This window comes from Hemibagrus wyckioides, linkage group LG03 (assembly GCF_019097595.1).
Source record: "Hemibagrus wyckioides isolate EC202008001 linkage group LG03, SWU_Hwy_1.0, whole genome shotgun sequence".
NCBI lineage: Eukaryota > Metazoa > Chordata > Actinopteri > Siluriformes > Bagridae > Hemibagrus > Hemibagrus wyckioides.
Window position 1 is genome coordinate 7243694 of NC_080712.1, and position 23727 is coordinate 7267420.

Sequence of the window (23727 nt, forward strand, 5' to 3'; positions counted from 1 at the left end):
TCACCTGTGAATTCAGCATTGTGGAATAATAATGAATAACTAACAGAACACACCCTCTTAGAAGACACCTGGTATCATTCTTGCTGTAGGGTTATTTTCATGAATAGTTTCTGTATTAATATTATGCTATTGTTCTGTTATTTTACTTCCTATTACTTTTTAATGAATTATGATAGCTGTGTTTTATAAATCTACTCTTAAGGTTCTCAGTTTTACTTATAATGTACTGGATGTACACTAACCATCCAATTTACTAGGAAAACCTATACAATCATATGGCAGCAACACAATTACAAAGATACAGGTCTTTAGATAATAGCATCAGTCAATGTTCACATCTAATATAAAAAAATGGGTTTTGTGTATATGGGCATTTGGGACTTGTGTGTGGATGGTCTGCTGCCTAAAACACCTTGAGCAGACTTTTACAAATATCCAGTTTCACTGAGTTTGTGTTGATGACAGCTACAGATTCCTGCTCTTGGCTGATATGAGTAATAGTACATGATTTGGTCTTCTGCTCCTGCAATCCATCGACCTATATTCTATATCCTTCTTGGGAACTTAAACAAGTCTGTCCATTTTCCTCTGACCTCTCTAATCAATAAGGTGTATCCACCCACAGAAATGTCACTTTCTCAATGTTTTTTTTTTTTTCTTGCACCATACTATTATGTGTAAACTCTAGAGAATGTGAAAATGTGTGAAAATCCCAGGAGATCAAAAGTTTCAGAGCAGCTCATCTGGCACCAACAACCGTATCATGGTTGAAGGTACAGAGACCACACTTTTTCTTCATTCTGATGTTCGATGTGAACGTCAAATGAAGCTCTTGATCTGTATCTGATTAGATACCTTCACAAATGTGCAGGTGTACAAGTATTCCTATTTAAGTGGATGGTGAATGTATATGTGTGTATATATGACATTGAACTCTATATGTAATTATAGGCTAGTTTTATGTATAGTTAATATGGCTATAAAGGCCACTGGAAGGCATGTGGCACCTATATTTGTGACATATTAAACTCAGTGACCCTGGAACATGCTAATATATCTGGTATCTTGTGGTGAGCAGGTTAAACCCGATCATGAGACCGATATTTGGTTATCTGATATTTTTTTGGGTATTTTCTTTCTCTTTTAGGAAGTGGTTTTCTCAAAGCTCTAAACTTTTATTAGAAATTGTTGCAAACTGCTATATCTACTATATCTGCTACGACTGGGAGGCAGTTTGCTGTGAGGCAAGCAGCCATAAAACAGCTTCCATGCTTTATAGCTGACAGGAAGTTTAGATAGTAACCTACAAGCTCTCTCTGCTTGCTTTATGAGGTGTCTCCTCATGGCTGTGCAGTGTGGGAAACCTGTTTTGTAGTTAGTTATTGTACTGGACTCAAACTTAAAGCATTAGGTGTGTATGTGGAAGTTGTTATTGCATTGTTTTACAGATTTGCTTTTAAGCTGGTTTTTAATTGCCACTTAGACTTTAAACATTATAACACTAGGTGTCAGCACATAGGATGAAGATCCTCTAACAATAGACATGACATAAAAAGAAATGATTTATGTCATCATTGTGATCCAAGCTCAAGCTTATATTTTGCCATTGACTCTGACTGGTCACCAGTAAGAACGTCACAGTATATGCAATAAGAACAAAGAATTATTTTTGTGGTGTGATATTATTGCCAACTTTATTTGAATAGCTGAAATCATTTCATTATTAATTTCAAATTAATTTTTATTCTACTTTAGGTGAATGTTTCTGTTCTCAAGATGGTGTTATTTGCATATGTAAAAAAAAAAAAATTGCTTTGTTTGCTTAAACATGACACCCTCCTTTATGAAAGATTTTGGAGGAAGTAAATATTTTGGAACGTATCCTCAACGGTGTTTGTTATATTCTGAAAAAGCAAGTAATATTTGATTCTCTCTCTCTCTCTCTCTATCTCTCTCTCTCTCTTTCATTTTCCTGTCTCTCTTTAAACGCTTTCAGGCTGCCTATCTGTGCAGCACCTAACATAAACTCCAGGTGCATGCACACCAGCACCTCAAATGCTAACAGACAGGAATTAGCTTCCACTGCATGACAAAAAATTCCAACCCCTGAAAATAGTGCACATCATGATGTGGAGAGAAAAATGTTAAAAGCAAAAGGAGTGTTGAGTGTTTTAATATGAAGGCTAATCATCAATTAGTGTTTTATAGAATGAAAAAAGAAGACAATGTACCAGAAGAAGGGAATAAGCCACCACCATATGGTGTGCTGTTATGGAAAAATAATCAAAAGCTGTGTTATGATGTCACTTGGTTTCTGTTACTACACTGAAGTTGAGTATTTTTTTATAACACTGCGTCCTTGGCTTGTAATGATTTTATTATAATATTTATTAATAAACAGCATGCACTATTTTTCTCTTTATAGTTACATTTAATATTACCACTCGCATTATAGATGCTTTAAAAAGTTATTTCCTCACTTAGCCTCTCTTTTCTCTCTCTATTGAAGTCTTATTCTCTCGTTCCCATAACTGACTGTTAGAATATGATGACCATGAAGACTTTTTCCATACATGTTATAAATAAATAGCTTCCCTCATTTTACCATATCAAAAAATATACTGTTTTCTTGTTAAATTTCAAAACACTTTTATCAGCTTGTATTTATGTGCTGCATCCAGCATCCAAGGATGTATGATTTACTACATTTACTACAATGATAACAGTTAGAATAGCACAATAAATAGACCTGTGATTTGAATTACAGATAAAAACTAAGGTTAGAACTGCTGCTACAAAAATCACCACCTTCTGACCAAACAGAGTTGAGAAGTCCACGTCTCTGTGAAATAGATCAATGCAATAGGTTTTACAGTAGAATTAAATTCTACCAAGTTGTTATATTAAAGCTATGCTTCCTAAGTGACACCTTATTAAATTTGGTGATTTAATACACCCAAGCAGCCTGATCCAACATTTTGTGTTTAAAAGACCATGGACTACTGACTCTGAATAGGTAGGATAGTTAGAAAGGAAAGGTGGGGGTAGCAGAGGAATGCAGAGAAGACCACAGCAGTGCGAGGTCGGTGCCAGCAGGTTGGCACAGGCAGAATTTTCCTAGCTCTCCAAACTCATGATCCAAATGGGTAAAGTATCCCAGGATCCTCTATTTATACATTGTGTATATTTACAGTGGCAAATGATTCAGATGCTGCAATGTGTGAATGCAAAGAGAAAGTGTTGCCCTCCTTACTGGGGGAGAGTTATTCTGAGGCAGAGAGAGGTGTAGGCTGAGGCGTTAGTGACGTCGCTAGGGCTTTCAGGGCGTGGGGCAGTAAAGCCTTGCCCTGGACTGACATTCAGAGCATGGTTCATGCCTGGCCGTAACCATTCTGAGACTATTTATACCAAAATAGTTGGCAGTAATGCAATCAGAGTCAATAATTGAGTGTGCCATGGCAACAGAATTTGGCAGACCATGAACTGGGACAATACTGTGAACAATATGACCCTGGATTTACCAAAAATCCAGATGCTATGTGAATGATATTCCAATTGAAGGTTGCTCAAGGCAATTTAACTTGCATGTTATATCAGTTGGTCCAAAATTTATAAGAATACAGCTGTGTAGTTTGTATGAATTTTCCTAATGGCAAGTGTAAGAAGAATAATCTGATAACATTAACTTTTTCGGTCACATCAACAAACCGTTATATAACACTGCACTGTTTAGTTTCTTGAAACTGGTGAGGTTTTCTGTTAGGTGGAAGAAGTGTTAGCACTTTGTAACAGTATATTTCTATACAAGAATGTTTTCAGGAGAGAGAAGTTTGTGTTTCTTGGAATGTGACAAGCTGTGTTTAACTTTTCAAGACAGAAAAACATCTCAGAAAATCTCAATAGTGCTATATTTGAAACAGTTTGTAGATGAGCCCCAGTGGCCTAATGGATAAGGCAATGGCCTCCTCACAGGGATTCAAGTCATGTCTGGGTTGTGGGTTGAGCAAAGTGGTGCAGAAGGAGCATGATGGAAGTGGTAGCTCAGTGGTTAAGGTGTGGGAATACTGATTTGAAGATTGTGAGTTTTAATCCCAGCTACCACTGTTGGGCCTTGAGCAAGGGCTTGCTCTGTATAAGGGTGTCTGCTAAATGCTGTGAATGTAAACAACGGGCCATAACCCAGAAATCAATGGATTGACAAACCGTGCATTCACACTAGCCCATACACATCTACTCTGTGCATGTTGCTCCTATAGCACTCAGTTTAAAGTCTTCTATGGAAGCACTACTTGTATTGTCCCCTACTTGATATATCATTTTTCTTGTATTTCCTCATTTATAAGTCGCTTTGAAAAAAAAAACAAAAAAAACATCTGCTACATGAATAAATCTAAATGTAAAGCAAATGTAAATTAAAAGAGAAGCTGGTGAGGGCATGAATGTTTACAGCTGTTATAAGTTGACAAAAGGACAATATGGTGTTCCACAATATTAAATGTCACTACCATTTCTTTCTTTTTTCTAATGCAGGATGTTTAATAATAAATATTAAATATGAAATTGCAAATTTATGATATCAAAAGAATAAAACACAGATCATGAGCATTGTAGATTAGCATGCCCTCTAATGTTTAGCCTAAGAAAGACTCTACATGACCAGCTTTATGTCTTTAGGGAATTTTTTTTTAATGTTCCTGGAAGTGACAGGTGTTGAATAGCAGATATTTACCTTTCAACAAGCCTGACATGTATGTTCATTTGACCATAGCTGACAATATCACCATCTATCATGAATGCATTGACAAAATGTTGTACATATTAGCATACTTGTGCTATAACTGCAGGGGATAGGGGTTCGGTGGAGGTTGTGTAAGACAGTAACACATAGACACAACTGATCTCAGCAGCTGGAGGCACTACAATCATACTTCAACACAACAGTATAAGCTGAGATCAGTCATGGAAAGATATTTGAACTTACAAACCTAGAATATGCTTTTAATTTTTAAAATACATGAAAGATTTTGATTCAATGAGGCAATAATGAGTCTTCTATCTAATGCTTATTTACTGAAAAAATCTCAGTCTCAAGATTTTGTTTAAACATCAACACAAGCTTTAATCTTCAGACTTTGGTATGTGGTGTTAAGTGCATCATACTCTTAGTGAACACTAGCACAAAGCACTAGTACTCACTATGGATGGTCTTGGAAAAAGGATTCATAAAAATGAAAATGAAAATGAAGGGTTTTAAAAATCCAGTATGTGTCATCAGCACATTATCTGTTTGTTCAGGCAGAAGTATTTTGGGTGGAGATTCCAACAGCTGTAATATATTGCATATACCATATTCTATTTATATATCGGTATACATTTATATATGGTAACATATTATGTCATTTCCTTATAGGATTTCCTGTATCTTTTACAATTGTCATCTAATACTATAGAAAGGGCATGGGAGGAAGATATTAAAAGTGCTGCCTCAGATTTTCTTTGATGAGAGTTGAGTAAAAAATTGTGAAAAATGTGAAAAGAAAGTTTTATTTTATTTTAAATAAAAAACTACCCAGTGGATCAAAGTAACACTAACATTAAAACCTGAAGAAGAAAAAAAACAAAACAAGCCTTGTTAATGAGACACATTTTGTCTAAAATAATTCACTGCCAATATCCAAATGCTACAATATATGGCAACATTTTGGGACATTCAGTTCAATTTTTTTATTTTATTTATGTTTTTTTTTTTTTTTTTTTCTGCATCTAAAGCTGCAGTGAAATTAACTCTGGCTTCACCAGAGTTAAAGCAAATTCTTTCTTTCAAATTTGTTAATGATACTAATAAATGTACACAACAACCTATACTAGTCCCAATTAGTTTGTTGATACTATCTAGGACTGATGAGAACATAATTTTGGATATTTTTTAATTTGTTTGTTTGTTAGTTATTGAAGACTCCTCAATTAGCATGTTTCTGGAAAAGTGTCTAAAATTAACTGGGACTATCAACTAACTAACTGGGACTACTCAAAAAATCAAATGCGAAATATGTCTGTGTGAAAAGTAAACAAAACTTTAAAAAAAAAAAAAAGAAAAAAAGATGGTCCACTTGCTGCAGTACAGAAGATTAGCTGTAGGCCTGTGTGCCCACATTAGGAGATTGACCGGTCATAAGTAAAGAGTACACCAAAGGTTATTTTAGCAAAGTGGCAAAATAGATGCACTGAACTCTCAAAGCATTCTGGGTATTCTGACTATGCTAACAGGGGGGCTTTCACAAGCGTTGCTAAGAACAGAACAGAGTAGTTCCAACCATGCACTAGAATAAATGGAGTACCCTTTATTTCTGCCCCCTTCACTAACAGGCATCATATGATAATGCTTCATGCTCCACATTGTTCAGTTGTGTTTATAGTTAACCTATGCATAATGTAGAGACATTGCTTTTATCGCATGTTCCACAATGTGTATCATATTATGGATGTACTTTATCCACATTTTCATTCATTAATAGAAGCAATAGAAAATCAACACAACACCAACGGAACAACTGAATACTGATAAAGATATGGAGTTCTTTGTTGAATAAATAATGAAATGATTTAAGCTATTTTTGGTAATGTCATTTAATCTTTTGTGAATGATCTAATGTATTATTACAAAATTAGAAAATGTTCTATTCAGTTTTATCATCTTATGGTTTAATTATATAAAATTATATAAAACATTTAATATGCCCAAGGTGTGTTTTTTAATTTTTAATACTTTTTAATATCGAATATGAATATTATTTCTTCATCATGCAAATAAAATGTAATAAATTATTGGAATAACTTCATAAAAACAATGAAAACGATGACCAAAATGAAAATATTCGTCAAGTTTTAAATCATATACGTTTGTGAGTCTGGCCCCGTTTGCCATGTCCATTTGAAACACTGCTCCATAAATGGAAAGAGTGTATTTTTATCTTGATGTGGCCATTAGGTTACCATGGACAGTGTGGTAGTGTGTAATCTCAAATATCTAGCCCAGTTTTCATCATGCTTAGTTGAAACTGGGTCACATCAGACCAGAACAATGTTTTGTGCATGCTAGATTTTTTTTTTTAAACAATTTGCATATATTCAGCACTGATGGATGAACAGTTGTCCTTCTTTGCTCTGGATGCTGGGGGCATGTATTGGTGTTCTAGATCATGTGTCATGTTATGGGATAAAGTCTTTTCTGTCCTGACAGCAATACAGGATTTCCATTTTTAGGCACTGCTCATATTTAAATCTCATCCCCAGTGACAGCAACCGCAAAGGATATATTTGGACTTTCTAGGAATAAAATTATATGAGAGGTATTTCGTTAAAGAGGGTAACAGGTTTGTTCGGGTTACTCTGATTCCTGAACCTGGTCAAACATGTCATATGGTTGATAAATAATGTGTTACATGATTCAAAATATCTTTCAATGAGGAATGCTTAACATGATTTCAATATACAGTGAATATAGATACCAGATAAAGATGGAAAATTCAACACATGTTTTGGTAAGGTCTTGGGCCATAACTTGCAGCCAGAACAGCCTTGACGCATAATTTCTTCAAGTCTCTAGAACTACACTGGCTGCAGAGAGCACTGTTCTTCCAAAACATATTCCAACACATCATGTTTTGATGATGGAATTGAGGATGATACAAACCGTTCCAAAATCTCCCTTAGGTGCTCAAATCATTTTCATCTTCGTTTAAACGTTCAGTGAGTCATAGTGTCCTGTGAATGGGGTTGGAGTTATCCAGGAATAGATCACGCTCATCAGGATTGAAAGGTTTCCTGATTTGATAAAGTTGATCAGTCAGTATGATAGTGAAATGCTTATTATTCCTTCTGATTTTTCTTTAGATTTTAATATCAATATTCCACTGTACCTCTCGTCCACCTGTGCCATCAGCTGCCGCCTGCTAAGCGTAATTGAGAGAGGTGCAAGACTGACATGTCTCCACTTGTTGACCTCTCATGACACAGACATATGAAAAAATCTGCGTAGCTTTCTTAACTCCCAGCAGAGTTTAACACCTTCAGTGAATAATCAGCAAATTATCCAGTTTCTAATTAATACCTGGGAGATAAGGAAGCCTTTCAGCAGGATTTTCATCAGGATTATTGTTCTATGGCTAATGGATATATAATAAATGGTAAGTGGTTATAACCAAGCATGTCTTAGCACACTGGATTCCATTCATAAAGTCATGTTTAGAGCAAAAAGAAATATAAACTATATTAGGTACATGCCTTATGTCATTCATATAGCTTTACAAGCACATTAGTGGACACATTGCTGATGAAAGACCTACGTCCCTTAAATTTGGCATTAGGATAAATAATCACAGTTATAATTGTTAATGTAATCAATCAAAAATACTACATTTATTACAAAAACAGCAATTAGACATAAATAACAAGTAACAGTCAGCAATCAGGAGGGTATGGCATGTTTGGAAAATAATCAATAATCAGGTTGTGGGATGCTCATTTTCTCTCTTGAGACAAGCAAATGTACTGACCACAAAGCAAAACATTTCCACCCTGGAGATGAAGACTTTAATAAATGTTACATAAACATCTCCTCATAAAAAGCATCATAATATCAAGAGTTAAGCTTTTTTAAGTTTATTCTGTTTTTTTGTAGTAAGTTATTACTGTAGAGTTACTATAGAATTAACATGTTAGAATGAATTCATTAATATAAACCTTGCAGGTGGAACTACTGTCAGAGTTGGAAATTTATCAAACCTTCTAACCAACAGGTAAATTTAAGCATTTAACAGTGCTGTGATATAAATTAAAACTATGTTACATAAACATTAGAGAATTTAACAACACTGATTATTACATTACAGAATTTTCTGCACAATCTAGGTGCATCATAAGCTCTATTTAATAGTTGCTGCTTCAAAGTTCATGAAAATCCTTTAAATCCCTATCTCTTGAGAAGGGCAGTGAGTGGGTGGGGGTGAATGCCATACTGAGGGGGGTTGTCAAAGTTGCTGCCTTAACTTAGTCATGGAAGAGGTTGCACTGAGGGTGGAGTCTTGCGCTGTCACTGTGTTTCTGCTCAAGTATTACCTGCCTTGCTTTAGCAGGAGGAGTTCACTTGTGCTGTGTGAATGAATGAGTAAGTACAGAGGGAGAGGGAGACAGAAAGAAGAGGGACACCACTGGGAGAGCAGAGTCCAAGTTTGACGTAATTCAACAAAGGACGTTTTCTTGGACACCTCTTGCTGGAGATTGAGAGGTCTATTTTGGCAACTAACTTTCAAGACTGCAGTGCAACTAGCTCTGAATATGGCTGGTTGTCTGCAAAGAACAAGACTTTGTGGAGCCCAGACACATCTGAAGTGCCTCTTTGTTTTAATTTCATTAGGTCTTTGTACAGTGCAAGCAGATCCTTTTGATTCTGCTTTCCATTACAGGCACCGATCTGGACCTAATGCTGAAACTATCTTGGTGGCCAATAATGGGATTAGAGTTCCTTTTGGACGCTCTGTTTATTTGGATCCTATCAATGACCTTGTCACTGAAGTGAAACCAGGAGATCGTTGTCACATCACAGTACTAGACAATGACCCACTGGCACAGAGACCTGGAATGCTGACTCCTAAGAAATTCCCATGTCAGTTTGGAGCTAATGAAGTGAAATACACTCATTTTGGCTCACGGAGCCCAAGCAAGGACCAGGTGAAACTACAGCTAAGGTATGATTCCCATACAGACACTGTGGTCATCCCTTTCATGTTAGAGGTAGAGGTTGTCTTCCAGCAGCTGGAGATTTTAACCCGTAACATGCCTCTTGTTGTGGAAAAGCTTAATGGTCTTAGCAACCCCATTGATAAAAAGGGCCTTGAATTTGCTTTTGAGGATGGTGTCACAAAGTGCAAAGTGGCCACACTGGTTGGAACAGGTGGCCTTCCCAGGTATGGCATTCTTTCAGACAACTCTGTTAACGGACAGATGATTGACTGTGATGAATTTGTCAAAAAGGGTTTAAGATACCAGCACACTGCCACTACTAAATCTCCAAACAGAGATTACATACCAATGCTAGTAGAAGTACAAGATAATGATGGTAATACTATTCAACAAGAGCACTTCCAGATCATGGTCCGAATAAAAGAAGGTGCTGAAAACACACCTCCCAAAGCCAGCTTTATAGCCATGATGATGATGGAGGTGGATCAGTTTGTAATGACTGCCTTAACATCTGATATGCTGGCAGCTGAGGATGTGGAATCAATTCCTGATGATTTAATCTTTAACATAACATCTCCACTGGGATCTCAGCAAGGATATATTATCAGCACAGATAACCAAAATTTGCCAATCACTTCATTTTATCAAAGAGATATAAAAGATCTGAAAATTGCCTATAAGCCACCCTCTGAAGATTCAGATGTAGAGAGGATTTTTCAGATTGAATTTGAGATTGTTGATACTGATGGGGCTGTGTCTGATACTTTCGCATTTATGATTGTTGTGAAACCAATGAACACTTTGGCCCCAGTGGCAACCAAGAACACAGGTCAGCTCCTGTTTGAGGGTCAGTCAAGGTCCCTGTCTAGCTCTCAGAATCTTGAAATCAGTGATGAGGACAACCTTGAAGATGTGAAGATTACTGTAATTGATGGCTTGAAACATGGCGAGCTGACAGTATTAGGATCTCGTAGAAAATTCTTTACACCAGCTGATCTAGATTCGGGTGTTGTCATATACCAACATGATGGAAGTGATACTTACAGTGACAACATCATATTTAGAATGACAGATGGAAAAAATGAAGTGGAGTTTCTGTTTCCCATTACAATTGCACCCACTGATGATGAGCCTCCCATTATTAATGCCAACACTGGTATTGTGCTGTTCAAAAATGAAATGATGCAAATTTCACCATTTATTTTGAGCGCTAGTGACATAGACTCAGAGGATTCAACTATAAGATTTATACTGGAAGAGCCTTACTCAGTCATAGGTGAACTGCTTCTTAGACAAGTGGAGCCCCCTGCAGATGCTTCTGTTTGGAAGTTTAGTGAGACAGATGAAATGTTTGAACAGGTGGTGACAGAATGGTCCCAGCAGGACATTCTTGATGGGAAACTGTTTTACCGCCACAAAGGTCCACATAGCACTAACACTGTCACTGACCAGTTTGTCTTCAGAGTTCAAGATGATAATGATCCCCCAAACCAATCAGGAGAACACATGTTCACCATTAAAATCCATCCAGTAGATGATATACCACCATCACTTTACCCAGATACTACTCTACACATGACGGTTAAAGAATATGAGCTGACATTTTTCAGAAAGAAGTTTCTACGTTATACAGATCTTGACTGTGATGACCGGGATCTCAAGTATACCATCATTAAGCCTCCAGTAGATACAGATGAAAACAATCCAGTGCCTCTTGGAGCCATTGTACTTACAGACAGTCCTGACACTGTCATTACTGAATTCACTCAAGCTCAGGTAAATCACCATAAAATAGCATACAAACCCCCTGAACAGGAAATGGGTATCACTCCCAAAGTGGTTCAGTTCACCTTTGTTGTGGAGGACACTGCTGGTAACTCAGTGGATGGTTTGTTCACAATATTTTTGCAGCCAGTTGACAATAAGCCTCCTATAATCACCAATACTGGCTTTACTGTGCTGGAGAGAAGTGCCTACATAATAACCAAGAATGAACTGAATGCATCTGATCAGGACACAGAGGATGAAAATATTATCTTTAAAGTGATCCAAATACCCAAATATGGGCAGCTACAATATTTAGGAATTGATATGTCTAATGGAGAGACATTCATTTTAGAAGATATTGAAAGTGGTCGGCTGGCCTATATCCATGGTGGTGAAGAATCTCTCACCGATGTCATCAAAATTGATGTCAGTGATGGCTTTCATGAAGTGCCTATAATAATTAAGATTAATATCAAGCCAGTTGATGATGAGAGCCCAACTATTATGCTACCGTCAGGTCTTTTAGGTGCTTCAATTGATGTTCTTGAGAATGGAGCTACAGAGATCACCAGCAATGTCATCCAGGGCCAAGACGAGGACACAGATGATCTAATGCTGACTTTTATAGTGGAGGAGCCTCCAAGACTAGGAGAGATCATGGTGAATGGCGCTCCAGCTGAACGATTTACTCAGCAAGATATTATTAACGGTGTGGTTGTCTATGTCCACACAAGTGGAGAGATTGGACCCATTAAGGAGCATGACTCTTTCAACCTCACCATCTCTGACTTGTCAGACGAGTGGGTGGTGGGTGGTAACAAAGTTCAAGGAGTTCGTGTACATGTCACCATCCTTCCTGTTGATAGTATTGCCCCTGCTGTTAGTGTTGGGGCCCAGTTTGTAGTAGTGGAGGGAGAAAAGAATGTTATTACATTAGAACACATTGGAGCTGAAGATGTTGACACAGATAATGACGATATCCTCTGTACCATTATTGTCCAGCCAACATCTGGCTATTTGGAGAACATTTCTCCAGCCCCTGGTTCAGAAAAGTCAAGGGCAGGCACTGCCATTACTGCCTTTAGCATCAAAGATGTTAGCCTCAGCCATATATACTATGTACAGAGCATCCATAAAGGTGTAGAACCAGTTGAAGACAGATTTACTTTCCACTGCTCTGATGGCATTAACTTTTCAGAGAAGAATTTTTTCCCTATCGTTATCATCCCTGCCAATGACGAGAAACCTGAAATATTTATCCGTGAGTTTGTAGTCATGGAAGGCATGAGCTTAGTCATAGACACTCCAATTTTGAATGCTGCAGATGCCGATATTCCAGATGATGAATTAGAGTTTGAAATAATCAAGAATCCCAAACATGGCAACATTGTCCAGCAGTTAAGTACTGGGAGTACCCCTGTAGTGAAATTCTCCTTGGAACAGATCAAAGAAGCATCTAATATTGTTTATGAACATGATGACTCTGAAACCAAAGAGGATAGTTTTGAAATCAGACTTACTGATGGGAAGCACACTGTTGAAGAGAAAGTTCTTATCATGGTTATTCCTGTTGATGATGAGACCCCAAGAATGACTATTAATGATGGACTGGAGGTCGAAATTGGAGAAACTAAAGTGATTAGCAACAGAGTCCTCAAAGCAACAGATCTGGACTCTGAAGACAAAGAGCTTACTTACATTGTACGCTATGGTCCTAGCCAAGGCTACCTTCAGAGAATTACTAAGCATGGAGATGTTATTGGAAACATCAGTATAGGAATGAATTTCACACAAGATGAAATTGATAAGCAGCTTATTCAATACGTCCACACTGGTCAAGAGGGCATTCGTGATCTTCTAAAGTTTGACGTTACGGATGGTATAAACCCACTTATTGACCGCTACTTTTATATCAACATTGGCAGTATTGATATGGTCTTCCCTGATGTCATCAACAAAGGTGTAACCCTCAAAGAAGGAGGCAAAGTAACCCTCACAACAGACCTCCTTAGCACAACAGACATTAACAGTCCTGATGAATTTCTTAGTTTTACCATCACACGTGCTCCTAGCAGGGGTCACCTAGAGAGCACTGACCATCCTGGGGTACCCATATCCACCTTCACCCAACTACAATTGGCTGGTAATAAAATCTACTACATACACACCTCTGATGATGAAGTGAAGATGGATAGTTTTGAGTTTGAGGTTACTGATGGTTACAATCCAGTATTCCGTACTTTCCGGGTGTCCATCACTGATGTGGATAACAAAAAGCCAGTTCTGACTATTAACAAACTGATGGTGGAAGAAGGTGAAACAAAACTCATCACACCTTTTGAGTTGACTGTGGAAGACCGTGACACTCCAGATCATCTTCTGCGGTTTGTGGTTACTCAGGTGCCAGTGCATGGTCAGCTACTATACAATGGGTCTCAGGTTATTACAACATTCACCAAGCAAGACCTAAACGAGAACCTAATCAGTTATAAGCATGATGGCACTGAAACCAATGAAGACAGCTTCTCATTCACTGTTACCGATGGAACTCACACAGACTTTTACGTTTTCCCTGATACAGTTTATGAGACACGTAAGCCTCAAATGATGACTATTCAGATTAACACAGTGGACAATGGAATGCCTCAAATTGTTGTCAACAAAGCTGCGTCGACCCTCAGGGTTCTTCATACTGGGCATCTTGGATTTTTAATTACCAGCAAAGTTTTGAAGGCTGAGGACAGAGACAGCCCAAACAAAGTGTTGAAGTACTCTGTGTCTGAGGCTCCTCTGCATGGCTTTATCATGAATACGGCTCAGGGCAATGACAGCATCAAGACCTTCTCACAAGGTAAACTGTTGTAAGCCTTTGTTGATAAGTACTTTCAGTTGATAAAATAAACCAAATTATACTATGTCTACAAGAATTATGAAAATCTGAGTGTGATCTAGTTTGATGGCAGCACATTTACTGGAATTGCAAAAAAAATATTTCTCTTTGCTAGCTGATATTGATGACATGAAGATCTGCTATGTACTACTTGATGCATCCAATGCCACAAGTGATATTTTCTACTTCACAGTGGAAGACAACGGTAAGAACATTTCGTCTTTCTATCCAATAGCTTAAAAGATCTCAGCTTATGCATACTTTGAAGTTTAAATAAGTATATATATATTTAATCTCACACGGATATTTTAATCTTTGGCTTTATTTGAATTACATCCATTTTGATTTACCTACACTTGTGTAGTATATTAATGATGGTTTGTTATTATTACTGATTCATTCTGTATAGTTTATCATATTAGGTTAGATTGTGTGTTTTAAAAAACTTGGGTATGTAATTTATTTTAAAGAGAAACAAAAATTCACAGGTATGGGGCTTGGCTATTTTAACTTTGGCTGTAGATGGTGCATGAGCAAGAGGTTTTGAAATACAATCCACACTGCAATGTTTGGGCTATATTTATATTGTATTGAACATCACTAGAAGAATATGGTCATGGATCATGGATCATTTATTCATAAAAATTCCCAACAACAATGTCAAAATTCACAACAACTTTCAGACAACAGATTTTAATACAAGTTTGCTTTATAGTAGTTTCCTACCAATTCAGTTAATCTAATCCTAATCCTGTTTCTTTTGTAACATAAAGATGAATGGAGAGAAAATACTGGTAAAGAATATCACTATTAGTTTAAAGAGCTGAATAGAAGCAAGAATACAGTGGTAAGCTTGTGAAAGGCACATAGTCCATCATATTACAGAATACATCTCATGTGACAAGAATGGTTACGGTGTGATAAAAGAAATAGCCGGTTTCTGCACCGGCATGTGAAAGATGGTGAATAGCAGTGACAGCAGCTATGCCTCAAAACCTTGCAGACACTTCCTTTTGGAATGGGATAAATGATCTAAAAGCTCCTTTAAAAATAATTATGCTTTTTTGTAACAAATTATGAAATGCTTGAGTGACCATCAATCTTTGACCTGAAAGCAAAGGTTGTTCAAACAAACATGAACTGAGAATAGCTGGGTTATAGGCCTAGCAGATGCAGTCATAAATTATGAAGAACTGGGGGAAAAACACTTTATTCAAGATGCAATTACTTTAATATCAAAGACATTCAGGGGACAGGCATTCCTTAGAACAGACCAAATGTTCATGTTGTTTGGATGTTTGGCTTTGGCTGTTTATTTAGGAAGGGAATAAAGTGTTCTGTATTGAAAATGAAGACAAAGGGGCCTTGTAGTAACTTTGACCTCTGTTTGCCATGACACTGTTTGAGATTCCAGTCAGCTCATCAGTAAAAAGGTGTATCTGTGTTTGGTTACGTATACGCTGATACTCTAAAGCGTGTGTAGTCACCTTCTCTGGATATGGGGGTCTTGTACTGTCACTTCACCTACACTCAACCCCCTACCATATGCATACCTGAAAGAAAGAAAAGAAAAGAGAAATCGTTATCTGATCAGACAGAGGAGACATGTCTGGACAGGACTCCAGAGCATTGGTGGTCAGTAAGCCATAGCACACGGTCAAGTAATGAGACTATAAATGTAGCATACACATGAAAGAGAAGATAAACAAAAATACTTTAGATTGGATATGTAAATGCATTTTCAGGAATATAATAATTGACCAATAAAAAATATTTGACTGATAATTAAAAACATATGTGAAGTGAAATACACTACTTAATTTCAGCTTATTTCCTAGTGAGAAAGATTGTTGATGGATCTTTCTAAATGGTTGAAACTCAACCCATCTTTTATCCAGAAGGGAATTCTCTGGTGACTAGAGTGGACCCGGGCTTGGCATTTAGTCTCTTTGGCAATCCATCAGCTGGAAAAAAACTTCAATTTGGAGCCAGCATTGTTGAAAAAAGGGACAGTTGTCTAGTGGTTGGAGACTCAAGGAGGCTGCTCAAGACAGGCCTTTTTAAAAATAAACAGGATTTGCATTTGTGGGACAAATATGTGGCTCATTTGGATTTTGACTATATCTAATATTAAAGACGTCAAGATCTTATGTTGCACAATGCAGAGAGTAAAGCCTGTATAAACTAATCGATTGATAGACACAGCTGTTTTAAGGTTCAGTATCAGCAGTTCCTGAATGTGATTCCGGGTTCATGTTTACACATGCCCAAGGAAGTGGTCCAACCTTATAAACCACCCATCATAAACGAAAACAATTCTCCTGTGGAATAGCTTCCTTCCCTCTCCATTGTATAATTGCACCTATTTGCATAGCTTTTATATAGTTGGAGTCTTATCTTTATTTTTAACTAATTTCACTTTTCCTCTTAACTGTTTACAGTTTCATCATGGATTTAAATACACTTTTTTCTATTTAAAATGAGAACTAATCTACCCTAAGTTATTTAGAAAGTTTTCTTCAAGACAAACTAAAAGTGCACAGGCAAACCTGATGTACTATCCTTACTGTACATGGAGGTTTCTTTAATTTCATTAATTATATTGAGCAAAAATAATTGTGAGAGAAATTTTTTTTTTTCCAATCGAGCTATTCTAGCATTGGGAACAGAGTGAAACTGTAGAGGTCACATTTTCATGACATGAACTGAAGATTTAAGCTTGGGAACCTCTGCTCTAGCCACTGGCAAGCTGCCGAGCATGTCCATACATGGAGTCTTGTGTGCTTCAGTTATAGCTGAGATGAATGGATCCCTATGTGCAATAACCAAATTTATGTTCTTGTGAAAAGAAAGTAAAATATGTACGGTGCAGAATATTCTGCTCATGTCAGACCAAACCTTAAATATTCTATTCAAGTGAGAGTTGACACCAAAATAGGTCATTTGATCACTTGTTATAAGAAGGATCTTATTTCTTTTCTAAGACCTGTGTCTCCTACAGCCACTTAACCTGGGCTGGGAGAGGAAGAAGCAGCAGACAGGTGTGTGTGTGTGTGTGTGCATAAGGGAGAGTTGATCTGCTTCCCGATCTCTTTTCAAAGCCTTCTCTGCACCAACCCTGTAACCCAAATCCAGTTCAAGATCCGCTGATAACCCTAGGGTTTTCCTTTGACTCATGTTAAGGGCAACATCGACTTCAGAAGGTTGAAAGAGCACTTGGGTGAACTTATTATGTTATTTAAGTTTGACAAGAAGTCACTAGTTAGCAAACGGTTAACAAATTTCCAAATTTGCTTCTACACCACACCTGAGTCTAATTTGTCAGTTGCTGCTGTATCGTTGCTATTGCTGTCAGAACTTACAGATTGCTAGTTCTGTAATGCTGTTTAATAGGGAACAACAACCATATCACACAAATGAGGAGTCCAAAATAGAAGACATGGAAATAGCAAGTGGTGGATTCAAAGCTCCACAATGTATTGCAGCTATTCAGCACAACTGCACTGTGTTACAACATAGACTCTGCTCAGCTGGTTAGCAATCTACTAGTTGATGGATGAGATGGTGTTGCCATGAATGTTAAAACACTGGAATCTGCTCTGTTTGCACAGACTGTTCAGAAGAGGAGATGAGAGAGCAGTACAGTAAAGTATTAAAGGACTGCTGCATTGCTCTCTTTAGTAGGAAATGAATTCTCATTGATGCAACTATCAGCAGGAAGCCAGAGAGCATCATAGGTAATCTACTATAGGAAACCATTAACCATTAAAGTGAAAATCCAGCTTTTTGATTTACACCAAAAAACTCAGCTCAACTCAATTTCATCATTAAATAAATCTTTTGCACCATTAAAGTTGATGTTCATGTGCAAGATATTCAGAGCGAATTTGTTCCCTTAACTAATCAGTTCTTAATTTATTTGATCATCCAGTCAGTATAAGAATGAAATAATACTTTTGGCATCCTGAAGTGTGAAATGGACCACTCTGACAGAGCGGTTTCTTTTCACGCTCCATGATCTGACCTGTCATTTGTGTCAACAGCTGCTAAAGGATTTAAATGTTCTCTCTGGCCCATAACTGTTAAACTTCCTCTTCAGTCCTCCTTCCTCATGCATCAGCATACAGATTTATGGAGGGTTTTTTTGATCACCCTTGAGGACATGATGTATGGCTTTGGAGTTATTTATACCCCCTCCTCTCTCTGTCAGGAGGCATTTGCTTTTAGGAGTGTCCATCTCTCTCTCTCTCTCTCTCTCTCTCATTCTCTCTCTCTCTCTCTCTATCGTTATCCTCTCATAGTCACTCTAGATACTGACTTTCTATCCTTCAGGCTCCTTTTATATAACTTTGATGTTGATAACACTCTTTCAGGTCATTTCTGTCCAAGCCTGGGGCGTGAGGTATCATTTTCAATACCAATGCCTGAGATTACTGGTGTCAGTGTAACTTGTCATCCCATCATTCATCATGCCAAGGGCTGGAGATCACACCTCTTATGGAGATTGGAGATTTAGATTTAGTAGTTTGTGGCAATTTAGAGAAAGTAGGGAATGTTAATATAGAATATTTAGAATGATGCAAGAAAGTTATTGTAAGACACTAGTACCATCATATCCTTAGATAGAGTCAGGGCTGGATGCATGGATAACTAAACTGTAGGGAAATTCATATTTTAGATTAACTTTAGAAATAAATTAATAAATAAATAAGCTTTGAAGTATCACTTCATTTATCTGTTTTTGTTTGTATGTTTGTTGTTTACTTATTTTACCCATAACTCATTCCATTTATTCAAGTTTTTTTCAACAGTCATTCAATTCTACTTGAAATACCCTAGAACACAGTATAATATACTGACAAGCACACAAAAAAACAGAAAGAAAACTACATGAAACAGTTACCACTCCAACTAATATAATACTCCAGTATATCTTAAATTTATATTAACCACTACAAATATAGATTAGGAATGAGAATTTATTATTTATTTTAAATCTGTAGTGTCCTAACACAGATTGTCATGCTTTAGGGAAAGTCCACAGAAAGTCCACAGTCCACAGGCAATTTAGCTTTTCTGACAGATTTGCATCATAGAAAGCATACAACCAATGAATTTGCAAGGGTTGGGGGTGTGGGGTGGGTACTGTTTAGGTCATGGGTTATGTTGCCCTGAGTACATATTGGCTTGAATTGGCTATGTGTTGAATACCTAACATGGCCCTATGATGAGTATAAATGGAAAGAGAAAGCTAGGATAATTATAATTGCCCTCCTCCTCATTCTGACTAGATATACATAGCACCAAACTTACACACACACACTCTTGCTTACACTTGCATCATGCGGCACGAGGCAAATGTTGACCTCCTAAATGTAGTTTCATACCTCTGACCCCCGAATAGGCTGAAAAACATTGGTTAAACAGCCAATATTGTGCCTTATTGAAGAACCCATAGCTGTCTCGAACAACATTGAACATCACTAATACTGTCATGTAGCATTTCTTTTTTACTATCATGCAAGCTTTGGGCAAAAATATTTATTTGCACTAATATGTAGGTGTTGTATAACTTCTCATCAGTGTTTAATTAGTAGTGTGTGAAAGTTTTTAATGCATGCATATTAAAAAAAAACAATTTGCTGAACTTCACTATAATATACTGGAATTGTAAAGGAAGCAGTGAATATAAATATAAAAAATACATAGATTATAATGATATGTAATGACATAAACTGAAGTACAAAGCACTATATAAATTGAATAAGTTAATAAATAAATAAATAAACAATCAAATAAATAAATAATGTTTTTAATGAATGAATGAATGAATTAATTTATTATTATTATTATTATTATTATTATTATTATTATTATTATTACTATTTTACTGATTTATTTTTGGGGGGGTCCGTTTAATGTTTATTATTTTTTTGTGTTTGGTTTATACAATGCCTTTCTAACACCTAATATTGCTTTACTATGTATGTAGAACAAAATAACACAATGTATAATGTATATTGTGTGTATATAGAGAGATTGAGAGAGAGAATTTTAATGACAACTCCCATCATCCCCTCAATTTTAGGTGTCCAGCAGGAAGCAATCTTAAGAATCTTGGCAAATCCCTTTTAGACGACAGCTAATATGGCAGTGCTAAATTAGCACAGCTCAGGAGATGCTAGCATCACAGCTAAGCACATGTGGCCAAATATCATCCAAGGCGTTTAAAGATAGCTGTACCTAGAGCATGAACACATCTAAAAAAAAATGTCACTGTAGATGTGAATGCACAGAAATAAAAAAAAATAAAATAAAATACATACGCATCCAACCTATAAACCGTTTCATGTCCACATGGAATATCTGACCTGCCGTAGTTGATGCCCAATCTAAATGCTAATTTAAAAATCTGAATGGTGGATATAAAAAGATCTTAGCCAGTTTGACTTTTAAAGACCATTGTGTGCCTTGGAGAATGTGTGTGTTACTGAGCCATGCATTCTTTCTTCATGTTATTACACCCATAAATACCTCAGGAACCCTGTAAGACTCCTGGAGGCATTCACTGAGACTCCCAGTGTTCTGTTGAGTTACTGACACCCTTTTAGAGAAGGTGATTTTATGGCTCTGTTCACCCACTAAAGCCATCATATTTTATACAGACTACACCGAGAGTGACATTTTGCTACAATTTACAATTACACTCATCATTCATGAGAAAGACAAATCCCTAAAGCAGAAATACTACACATTCATTGGGACACTGTTGATCCCATACAGCTCCTATTTTATTTCTGAGCGTCCCATGGCAGTGGGTTTTGGCCCACCCAGACAGTCCCTGCTGACCTCCTTGTCTTTTTTTTTTTTTTCATTCTGTGTTGAAATAAAGGCTGACAAAAGGAACAAGCAAGGGAGGGCAAAGGAGAGTACAGCTGTCAGTCTCTATACCAATTGGAGTCTGTGTAGTGTGAGGAAAAAGTGAGCATTGCCAAATGGAAAGGCCTGTTTGGGTGTGAGGTGGCTAGTCTGAAGAGTGCAGGGACCACCATTGGTCCTGGCTTAATAAACATCCATCAAACACCACCTGTCAGTCATATTGGGTCTAAAGCTGTAACAAAAAGTTGCTCAGAACTCTGACAGCTGAGAATACATTGACAATGATGCTATTGTTCCGAAAGCTTATGGCTCATTCCAACGGATTTGAAGCAAGTTAGATACCGATATTGATAATGACTGATAATGACAATAAAAACTTCTTGACTTCACTTGACTTGATATTATATAGAGCAGACTTGAAAGTGCAATTTTAGTATTTCATATACAGTGTATACTGTAAATACATCAACAATTCAACTATTAGGGTTGATCAATGTATTGTATCATACGGCTCTTCAAAGCTGTACTAAGAATGAATAAAATATATACACATTTATTTTGTGTATACACATAAAGAGTTAAATTTCTGGTCTGTAATACCCTACCAGGTTCACACTGTGTTTCCTACATATCCTAAACATAAGGATTTCTTAGTCAAATGCTGATGATGCGTAATGGATGTGCTAGTGTCATAGACTAAAATATCTAAAATATAAAGTAGGTGTCGCTCTGGGAATGTGGCATAAAAGAGATAATAATATTTAATTAAAACAAATGAATGTAAACAAGATGGTTCCAGAGCAACCTTACACAATGTGCAGTTGTCTGTAGAATTGGCATCATCTAGTCTAATCTAATCTTCTAATGTATTATAGTACACTTAGCCCTCTTTCTTTCTGTCTCTGTCTCACAGCAATTAGTCCCAGTTCTCAAAGTGGGGTTCAGAGGTCTGGGACATATCCATGATGTCCCTGACTCTATTTTTAAATAAATTTTAGCAAATTACCCAATAATTCAGTTTGGTGATGTAAAGAAGAGGAAGCCTTTATTATTGTTGCATATACATTACACCACAGGGAAATCATTTTCTTTATATGTGCCAACTTTGGAAGTTGAAGTTGCACAGGGGAAGCTATGATAAAGCAGTCCTGGAGCAGAGAGGGTTAAGGGCCCAACAGTGGCAGCTTGGTGGTACTGGGGTTTGAACACTGACCTTCTGATCAACAATCTTTTAAGAGCCTAGGGTAAGACTAAAAGATGCTATGCGTAATCACTTGACATGCTGTCTAGCAATCAGCCCCTGATTTCTTCTTCCTCCCATCCTGTGTAATCAAAAGAAATTGGACCATCCAAAAGAATAGGACCATTTTGTAGCCCATGACCACTGATCTGTAATTTACCTTAAACTGAATAGACTGACAGTGAATAGTTCTAATCCACAGACTTCATTAATAATACCATAGCTGTCAGCTGTCAGTGAACTACTGCATGTGTTTGTACACAGTCAAACTTGTGAAGTGTGCTACTGCATTTTTGTCAACAGGCGTGGCATTTATATCCGCATTGGTAATTCAATCCTGTTTCTTAACACCTCGTGGGTCAACTGTTGAATGCTTAATTAGAAATCAACTGTTAACATCATTCAAAGAATCTACATTGCTATTATTTGGTTTCCTTAAGCCTTCGACAAATGTACTGAACTTTCACCCATTTATGTATCCTCTTTTATTTTATTTCAAATAACTAAACAGATTAAATACACACTGTAGTGCATTATAATTAACTACATTTCCAATCAACAATTTTTTTTTTTTTTTGTGCAAAGAAATATAGTCATGTAGAAAGATAACTCATGAGTATGCTTGAAAACAACGTGGTATTATCCAGGGCCAGAGGAATGTTGCAGGGCTAACGAGGCCGTGTGCCGGATACCAGGCTGAAAAAGAGCTTTTTGTCTGAGCACTGTTCAGATGATAATCCTCTGGTACACAATCACTAAGCTCAATATCAACTCATTCTCACACTGGGCATGCTGCCCACATGAAAGTTTTTTACTCTAGAACAATCTGCTGTTTGTACTGTACCTTTACTATATGAACAGATGTGGAAAATCCTGGAATCTGATTTTATCATGTTGCGTATGCTTGATCTTACTGGAAATGTGCTGAGTTACTATTATGTTTGCATTTCACATTTTGAAAAAGAAAGGATTACACAAGCTTTTTCTTAAGGTTTCTTAAGTTTTTTTTGTTTTTTAAGTTTACTTCGGTTACATGTTGATTAACAGCACCAGCGCCAATTCATAGCCAAACACAAGATATAAACTGCACCTCCAGCTTTGGTATTTTTTCAAGTTACAGTGTGAAAATAAACAAATCAGTGTAATGAATGTGAAAAATAAATCTGTGCCTCATATTGTACTAATCATCTTAAAACCATTAGGCAATTCA

At 36.9% G+C, this 23727-nt stretch overlaps 1 protein-coding gene across 1 annotated transcript in view; it reads left to right on the forward strand.

Annotated features, from left to right (window-relative positions):
• Positions 1–9142: 9142 nt before the first annotated feature.
• Positions 9143–23727, forward strand: part of frem3 (Fras1 related extracellular matrix 3) — a 36090-nt gene continuing 21505 nt past the window's right edge. Inside the window, exons 1-2 of the mRNA XM_058377642.1 lie at positions 9143–14359; positions 14514–14603. Of these exons, the coding sequence (XP_058233625.1) occupies positions 9337–14359; positions 14514–14603 (5113 nt within the window). The 5' untranslated portion in view covers positions 9143–9336. The remainder of the gene's footprint in view (positions 14360–14513; positions 14604–23727) is intronic.